Source organism: Vicia villosa, linkage group LG4, assembly GCF_029867415.1.
Source record: "Vicia villosa cultivar HV-30 ecotype Madison, WI linkage group LG4, Vvil1.0, whole genome shotgun sequence".
In the NCBI taxonomy this organism is placed as follows: Eukaryota; Viridiplantae; Streptophyta; class Magnoliopsida; order Fabales; family Fabaceae; genus Vicia; species Vicia villosa.
Genome location: NC_081183.1, coordinates 28,480,415 through 28,490,294, shown reverse-complemented (window position 1 = coordinate 28,490,294; position 9,880 = coordinate 28,480,415). Strand labels below are relative to the sequence as shown.

The window sequence follows — 9,880 nt, the reverse complement described above, 5'->3', positions numbered from 1 at the left end:
TCGGACGCGTAATACATTTTATATCGGCTAAAGAAGCGAGGTAACGAAGGGTGTCATGAAATATAATGACTTAACACATCGGTTTTCATAACACCGAAGGCAAATTTATTTGTGCAAGGGTTCGAACCCCATCATCGGCACTTTAATTATTTACAAAACTAGCGCCTCATATATCTCAGTTTATCAATAAAACTGGAGGGTAAGTTAGATTGTTTTTTTTTTAATTAAAACCTGTTACATTGTTTACACAGGAAATTAATAAAATAATTTTTTTTACAAACTACAATGTTTATCCAAAATATTACATTGTTTACACCGAATAATAAAATAAAAATTAATTTGTCCATGAAGATCATACGTAAGATCTTCAATTCTTTGATATTCTGGGCAAGATCATAATGTTGGGTGTCAATATATTTTATATTACTTTTCCTTGCATTTGTTTCTGTTATATGAAAAAAAAGGTTAGATAAATAAAAGATTTTCAGCTCAAATAAATATTTTAGAACACAAATCTTAAACTCAAAAAATTTTCTGCTCTTGCAATCAATTATTGAGAACTCTTCATAGAAAATACTCTTGCAAACCTTAAATTTGAGGATGTAGATAGTTTCAAGCGCTTCATGATTTTTCGCTATCAATTTTTGATATTAAAATGGCTTTTATAATAGAAATTTTTTATGTTTCACGCAGATAACTGATGGTAGTATCTTAAACAATGATAATCATGAAATGGACAACAAAAATTTGTTTAAAGACGGTGATCAATATCCTCAATTATAACGCTAAATCATCTCATCGACTTTGTTAAAAAGCGAGGTGAAAAAGCTTCTTTTTTTAGCATTATATTGTTTACATAAAATATTAAAACACAATATTACAACAAATCCAAATTCTTGGAGAATAAATCTTTCTTGTAAGGAGTTATCTACTCCAAACATGGGAAAATGTTATATGGATTGAATGCATCCAACTTCTAAAGGAGATATTTGTTCCAACCATTGGAGAATGTTTTTCTGCACTTACAATTCATCATAGAGAACTTTTTCAAGCTTCTTAAGTTCCAATATTTCATTATCTTGCAATCCATCCCAAAAAAAAAGATGCGTACGAGTTAGGATTAGGGTTAAATCTATTTAAGGAGTGCTTTTATAGTAAAATTTGATTATTTTATCCTCGATTATTAAGAAAGCCAACGGAATGGATCATTTAGTTTACAAATAAAAAATATAATAAAAAGAAAGGTTTCTGAATTGTTTTTCTCTTAGTTATAAGAAAATATGAGGTAAGATATGGTTTTATTTCTAAAACATGGTGCGCATTGGAATCATATCACTAGAATATCAATGATCATCCATATTCAAAACATAACGTATCTTTTGGATTTTCAAGGAGGCTTTTGAGCTATTTAAAAAATAATCCTATTTCCAACGTCTCATTTCCAACTCTTTGTGTCTTCAAACCTAGTTTTAAAGTCTTTTCTTTTATTCAAAAATGGATGAAAATCTTTTGTTCGTTATCAATGAAAAGTTTGTTGATTTCGATGATTTGAAAGACAAATATTTGGATCTAATGAAAACTATTTTCAAACAAAAGTTGAATGGTTACTTTGACATTCTTCATGGTCTCATCTATACTAATCTCGTTAAAAAGTTTTGGTTAATTGCCTCAATTGTGCCAACTGGTCATGATGTTGAGTTAATCCAATCATATGTCAATGGATCTCCTATCACCATTACTCCCACTTATTGCTAAGACAACAAACTGTGAAGAGATAGGTAGTTAAGTTGAATATTATAGATTCAACAATGTATACTCAACCCGCCTTCACATAATTTATGCCAACAAAGATAAGCCCACCAGTCCTGCTACTCTACTCCCAATTGCAAAAGTTTGGAATCAACTTCTAGTGTCAAATCTCCGTCCAAGAGAGAAACAACTGGAAATATTTACTTGGGATGACAAACATCTCTTGTATTTCTTTATCTGCAAATTCAGATTTAATCATCCTCTTACCATTTTTAACTTCTTAAAGGAAATGATAATCATTTCTCGTGAGGAAATGACCTTCCTCATACCATATGGAAGAGTTCTTTCTGAAGTTTTCTCTCAGTGAGAGATGGTTAATTGGGATAACGTTGAAGTTGAGTGGAGTCAAAACTTTGAATATGTGGAATAGTTATCTGTTGTCCTGTTTTTTTTAATTGTCAATGAAATATTTTCTTTTCTATTATATCATATTCTTGTTTATTGATATAACAAATATTTTGAGAATTACTAACTAATAAAGAAAAACATGGAATCTGGAAAGACTCCAAGTGAGCAATCGTTTAAAAAACTTTAAATGCAGTAACAGGGATTCGAAGAGAGATCCCTTGTAGATATATTCCCCCAGTTTTCCAAAAAACTGAGAGAATAGGTTTATTATTTTTTTAATGGATAAAACATGGCACTCACTTATAGCTTTGTAACCTCGGATTTAGAGAAAACTGAGGGAAAATGTTGTTTATTTTCTTAAAAAAATCAAACTCGGCGCTCTCAGGACCTATACTTTCGATTTTTAGCATGTTCGAGGTGAAAACTTTGTCATAAAAAGTGTTATTTGTAGTAGTGTGTATTTTATTTATCAAATAACGGTGCCTTTCTTTTTTGTTAATTTATAAATAAAAAATAAATCACATATTCCCTCGGTTGGAGTTCCAACCCGGAGGGAAAATCACCCAATTTTGTTTTTTTAAGGTATATATAACACTCTACATTCATTCACTTTTGCATTATCGTTAACAAAATCCTAGACGAACATGCTTTCCTCTACCTTCAAACTTCATCTTCCCTTAACCAAGCCCAATTTCTCCACTAAACCAAACTCTAAAACATTATTTCTTCCATAAAAGGAACTGAAAAACTTCATTTCTTTTATTAACGAGTTTTGGATCATTATATTTTATCCAACTCTAACGAGACAATCATGAAAGCATGAATTCAACTTTACAATGTTATTTCTTTTTGTTGTTGTGTCAAGTAAAATATATAATGTTGTTGTTGTTGTTGCTGATGATATTTAAGGTGAAATTTTTTATTTATTTTATTCTTGTTGTTGTTGTAGTTGTTTTTGAGATGACTTTACTCCTTATATTGTATGCTGATATAATACTATCTTTGTGATGTTGTTGTTTTTATTTAGATGACTCTACTCCTTATATATTTGATGATGATATAACACATTCTTAGTAGGAAGATGAATCAAATCCTTATAAGGCCAAGACATGAATGGACAATTAATCTAGGGTCACAAAGTACATGAGAATCATTTTTGCCCAAATTCATTGGAATGATAAGGTAATATGTTAGATTTTTGTATTCCTCATGTTAATCGAGCTTTCCAAATTTTGTATCTTTTGTCACTTTATTGTTTTTTTTTCAATAAGCAATTGATATAAGAAATCACACTAGGGGTGCAACCCTTACAGCAGAGAAATTACAAGGTAATGAAACAATCCAAAGGGGATTTATACCAGTCATAAAAGCTAGAGAAATACAAAGGATTACTACTAGCTAGCCAACTCCAAGAGAAATACAAGATATTAAAATACACCACATCAAAACTATACGGCACCTTATCGAAAATCATAGCGTTTCTCATGAACCAAAGGCTCCATGTTGTAGCTAGCCAAATGGTGTTGATTTTCAATCTTGAGTTTGCATTTCTCACCTTCTCTTGAAACTTGCCAAACGCCAAAAAATCATCTAAAGAGAAGGAGAGATTGTCTCCCAACCATAAGAAGATTCGACACCACATCAATTTTGCGACGTTACAATCAAAGAAAAGATGATTCAAATTTTCCGGTTGCAGCCTACAAAACTCACAGCAAGCATTATTAGCATCGATGAAAACACCTCTTCTTAGCATCAAATCTTTAGAGGGTAATCTAGAAATCAATAATCTCCACGTGAAAATCTTGAATTTGAGAGGGACCGGCGTTTGCCACATAACTTTAAGCATATCCATCGTTTCGCGGGCCAGGATATCTCCTTATGCTCTGCAATTAGAGCAGACACGGAAGCAACAGAAAAGAAACCGTTGCTGCTCGGGTTCCAAGTGAACACGTCTTCGACATAACGGACCGGAGAGGCCGCTGCCAGCAGAGATGTGAGGTGCTGCCACTGCAAGTGGGAAGCACTGCTGATTAGCGGAGGGGTAGCAGCCGAAACAGAGCTGAACAGATTATTAAGGTTCCAGACAGCATTACCATTAATCCAAGAAAAAGCATCAGACACAGTGGCTAGTTTAGAGGTTGAAATATCAAACAAATCTGGGAACTTGTTCCTTAGAGTTTGATCTCCCAACCAAAGACTAAACCAGAATAAGATGTGATTACCTTCCTTTAGCTCGCCGTGAATACAAGACGGAAAACCATCATCACTAAAATCCACCTTCACATCATTGGAAATCATATCCTTCCACCAATTGGAGTCTTTTGGCTTGCAAACCTCACCACACGGAGCTTGGACCTTAATGATCGATCTCTTGTATCTCATGTCCAAAAAACCACTCCAAATCGTATTTTTTTCCGTTAGAATCCTCCACTTACACTTGAGGAGAAGCGCTTGGTTAATCTCGCCAACATCTCTAATTCCTAAACCACCTTTTTCCTTTGGCTTACAAACGGTGCTCCACTTCACCCAATGAATCCCTCGAGAATTGGTGTTCCCACTCCACAAGAAATTGCTCAAGAGACTTTTTATCTCTTTAAAAACCCAACTCGGCGCTTTAATAAAGGATAGAGTGAAAGAAGGAATTGCATTAAGCACCGTATTGATGAGGGTCACTCTTCCGCCGATTGAGATACTTCTACCTTTCCAAGAGGAGAGCCTATTTTTGATGTTGTTAACAACTCTCGATCACATTTTCCTACTTCTAGGATTCGCCCCCACTATTATTCCTAGGAACAATAACGAAATATCTCCTTTGTTGCAACCGAGAAAGGAAGTTGCCGTGTTCAAAAAACCATCACCAACATTCACACCGTAAATATTACTCTTAGAAAAATTAATTCTCAATCCCGACACAAGTTCAAAACCCCTCAACAAAACCTTTAAAGTCCAAAGGTTATGAGTAGATGCTTCTCCAAGAATTAAAGTATCTCCCGCAAATTGTAAAATGTCCACATGATCCGCCATCCCATACTTAAACGGTTTGAATTCGTCCAACTCAACCGCTTTCCTAACAAAGGCGGTTAAGCCTTCCATCGCTAAGACAAAAAGAAATGGGGACAAAGGGTCTCCTTGACGCAAACCCTTTTGAACCTTGAAATCTTTCGTAGCGCTCTCGTTCAACAACATGGACATGTGGCTATTAAAGACACAAGCTTCCATCCACTTCATCCAAGTACCTCCGAACCCCATTTTATTCAAGATTAGCCTAAGATACTTCCAAGAGACTGATTCGAAAGCTTTTTCGAAGTCAACCTTAAGCAAGAAGCAATCCTTTTTTCTCTTTTTAGACCAATCAAGAATCTCATTCACCAACAAAATCCCATCTAGCATATTTCTACCCGGGACAAATGTGCTTTTGATATTTTGGGCTTATTTTGAAACATAAGCATTTGTTTTTTTTTAATTAATTTATCTATTTCATAAAAGTATAACCATTTGTTTAACAAAGAAGAAATTACTTTATCTAGTGAAACAATTACAATCCAGAAAGAAAATTTTGAATGATGATAAAATGAAAAGAAAACAACAAATTGTGTTGCATCTTTTTTAATTTTCTTTTTATCATTCATCATTTTCTTTTTATTTTGCAATTCTTCTCAAGAGAATACAATTTCTTCTTTATTTTAACAAATGATTTTTTTTTTATGAAATACCTATATTAATTAAAAATGCTTATGCTTTAAAATAATCTTCGTTCAACCCAACATGTCAAGAGTATAGTAAAAGTGAAAGAAGATGCATTAAATTTTCTCTCGAATAAAAATCCTACTCGAGGGGAAAAGTTATTTCTTAACACCTATCATATCCATTAAATGTCCCAATCGAAAGCAAAAGGGTCAAGCTATATTTCACCTTGGTTAAAACTTCCAATCAAAAGAAAACTCCACACGCACCATTTTAAAAATGCTATTGCTGGAAATCGAACCAATGACCCAAATCACTTTTCACTTCACTTAACAGTGGCCCTAAGAAAAAATGGTGCACTTTTTATGACACTCTATGTTACCTCGCATATTATATATTGTCAAGCAAAATAAAAATCTTATTTCAACTAATTCTATAATAGTGTATAAGCAATTTTCATTAAAAAAATCTAAACACATCCAATATTATTTAATTATTTAACATTTTTTAATTATTTTTTTAAATTATTTACAGTTTTTATTTAGATCTGTTTAAATTTCAACACCCTTAATGATAACTCAAGTGAATTAAGTAAATGTCACACAAGTGTAAAAAAATATACATATATGATTACCTAATAAAATATTAAGTGTAAAAATTAAACCCTAAACCATCTTTTTAACACTCCTTACACATTCCACTTTTTGGATACTTGCATGATATAGTAATCTATAAGGTGGCAATGTTAGAGTGAGAAAGAAAAAAGAGGGAATAAGGAGTGAGGTGTCTTTTAACAAAGGAAGGTATACATGTTAGAATAACATAACTTTATTTCCTTTTTACAAATAAAATAAAAATTCATAATATTTAATACATTCTTTTAAGCAAGGCTTGTTCCTTCTCACATGCTTTATACTTGAGAACGTTAACAAAAACCATTCACTTCTCATTCTCTCCTTCAAAAACGCACCCTATTCTTCCCTATTTTGCATCCGCATTTGTTCTTGAATCTCTGTGGTATTCTCTTCACAGAGATGGAAAGAATGTTCCCTACAAAGAAGCCTTCAACTATGAATTCACATGATAGACCCATGTGTGTTCAAGGTGACTCAGGTCTTGTTCTTACCACCGACCCGAAACCTCGTCTTCGTTGGACTGTTGAACTCCATGAACGTTTTGTTGATGCTGTTACTCAACTTGGAGGACCTGACAGTACTATTCCTTCTCCCTTTTTTGTTCTTTTCTTTGTTTCAACCATTTTTGAGTTTTCATGACATGAAAATCTCTTGAATTTTTCAGAGGCCACTCCTAAAACTATTATGAGGGTTATGGGTGTCAAGGGTCTCACTCTTTACCATCTCAAGAGCCATCTTCAGGTTTGAGTTAGAATCCTAATAAACACATACTCAATCCTCTCTCAAGTTTAACCGATACAGCAAAAAAATCTTTGCTGCAACAGTAATATAACTTGGGACAGGATTTCAGAAAATACAGATTCAATCCTGTTCCAAGTTGAACTGGTGCAGCAAAAGAAATTTGTTGCGACAGTAGTGCAACTTGGAACAAGATTTCAGTAAATACAGATTCAATTCAGTTCCAAGTTAAACTAGTGCAGTAAAAAATTTTGCTGCGACAGTAGTGCAACTTGGAACAGGATTCAAGTGTGAGGATGTTGGAGACGATCCCAATTAATTTTCTAAAGTTGGTTTAATATTTTTCTTTTGATTTATATAACTTTCTATTGATTTTTCTTTTTGTTGTTTCTATTACAGAAATTTAGGCTAGGAAAGCAACCCCACAAAGAATTCAATGATCACTCAATTAAGGATGGTATGAGAGGTGACAGACAGTTCTTTTCTTTCTAGGGTTTCACAATTTTTATTTTTATTTTTTGCACTTTGAACTTTATGATCTTTACACATGATGTACAGTTCTTGTTGTATATTGACAAAATCTTTTTGCACTGCCAGCTTCAGCTTTAGAACTGCAACGAAATACTGCTTCCTCTTCTGCCATGATTGGCCGCAACATGAATGAGTATGCATGCTTAATTCATTCCCTCGTTATAATTAAATAAATTTTGAAAAAGAGTTTCAAAGTTTTTCTTGCTTATTTTTTGTCCATCTTATGATTCTTTATGACTAAGTAACTCAATTATGGTTGATGCAATTAGGATGCAAATTGAGGTGCAAAGAAGGCTTCATGAACAGCTTGAGGTAAACATGCAAACTTTATATAAAATTCAAAAAATATTTGCATTAGTTCATGTTTTGGAATTACTGTAAATTCGACAAAATCACGATAATTTTGTATTTTTTTAAAATTTATATTATATCAACATTTTTCTAAAATCACACAATCCAACCACGGTCTGGAACATCCTCTTCACTATTGTTTTCTTTTATTTCTTAATTCTCTATCTCGCTCTTAATCGTACTTTCTTTTCATTATAAAAAATATAATCAAAAGAGAGAATTAAGACAAAGATAAAAAGTAAGAAAAAAAAGAAAATAATAAATCATCTAATCACGTAGTTATTTACGTTATTCAATCTGAATCCTCTTCAATCAGAGAGGATTCAATTCTTCATATAAATATCATTTATAATGAACATGTTCTTACATAGATTATCAATTGTATTTTAGGTGCAAAAACATCTTCAACTAAGGATTGAAGCTCAAGGAAAATACATGCAAAGTATATTAGAGAAGGCTTATCAAACCCTTGCTGGTGAAAACATGGCAACAGCTACAACTAACCTAAAGGGTGTAGTTATTGGACCTCAAGGGATTCCAGAAATGGGACTATTGAAAGAATTTGGTTCACCTCTTAGTTTCTCATCTTTTCAAGATCTCGACCTTTTCGGAAACAACGGCGGCGGCGATCAACTCGACCTTCAACAAAACATGGAAAAACAAACCCTAGATCATCATGGATTCATCCAAATCAATGATAACCTATGTCTTGGCAAGAAGAGGCCAAACCCTAACACTAACCCTTACAATGGAAATGGAAAGAGTCCTTTAATGTGGAGTGATGATTTAAGGCTTCAAGACTTAGGACCAGCTTCATCATGCTTGGATGATCCTTTCAAAGGTGATCAAATTCAAATCCAAATTGCACCACCATCATTGGATAGAGGAAACGATATCGAAACTATCGATATTTACGATACAAAGCCTTTACTTCAAGGAGAGATTCTAGGCGAAAAGAAATTCGACGCATCGATGAATACTAAACTCGAAAGGCCATCACCAAGAAGAGGCCAACAACAACAGCTTCATGCTGAAAGAATGAATAATCCTATGATTAGTACTGGCATCATGGCACAAGGTAGAGGATCACCATTTGGATGAAAGTGATTAATCAATCATCTTAATTTTTAGATTATGTGATAATTATTTTATGCTATATGTAATTGTTCCTTGATGTGAAACACTCTTAGGGTTTTGATTTTTGTCTTGGATATGATATCATCATGTGATATAATTAATGCCTTTGCATTGCATTGCATGGCAAACAAAAGTTTTAATTATTCTAACTTAAATATATAATTAAAGCACTTTAAATGTGCTTAGTTAATTAATGTGAGAATTCTCACTTGTATGTTTTTTACTTTACATCTTTATTGATTGATATTAAATAATGATAAATTTTGTTTTATAAAATATATAGATGAATACTACATGTCTGCATGTTGTTATGAGATGAGAAAAACTCGAAGCAAGCATATAAACTTTTCTTCTTTTTATCACATTGAGGGTTTTCTTTGTACTTTTTTTTGGACCCACTTGTGATTTTTTTTATTCTGACACTGTGGATGGAACATTCTCTGCGTCACTATTAAGCAGTTTTTTTTTCTCCTAGAGTTTTTATTTTTCGGGAATTGAGAAATTTTGTACACTAGTAATATTGATATAGTATGACATAATCTATATGTCATAAAAGCCAATTCACTGTTACATTGAAAATTTTTGAGTTTTGAAACAAGGAAAATGAAATAAAATTAAATGGAATTTTTTTCATGGATAAAAAATAT

The 9,880-nt window shown here is 32.8% G+C and overlaps 1 protein-coding gene across 2 annotated transcripts; it reads left to right on the top strand.

Annotated features, from left to right (window-relative positions):
• Positions 1 to 6,734: 6,734 nt before the first annotated feature.
• Positions 6,735 to 9,423, top strand: LOC131599001 (myb family transcription factor IPN2). Of its 2 annotated transcripts, none has more exons than XM_058871525.1 (6): positions 6,735 to 7,053; positions 7,141 to 7,217; positions 7,614 to 7,671; positions 7,812 to 7,878; positions 8,015 to 8,057; positions 8,487 to 9,423. In XM_058871525.1, the coding sequence occupies exons 1-6, from the start codon at positions 6,876 to 6,878 to the stop codon at positions 9,195 to 9,197; spliced, it is 1,134 nt and encodes a 377-aa protein (XP_058727508.1). In that variant the 5' UTR covers positions 6,735 to 6,875; the 3' UTR covers positions 9,198 to 9,423. The 2 variants fall into 2 exon arrangements, with proteins under 2 accessions (XP_058727508.1, XP_058727507.1); XM_058871524.1 differs by having other exon boundaries at positions 7,614 to 7,680.
• The last annotated feature ends 457 nt before the right edge of the window (positions 9,424 to 9,880 follow it).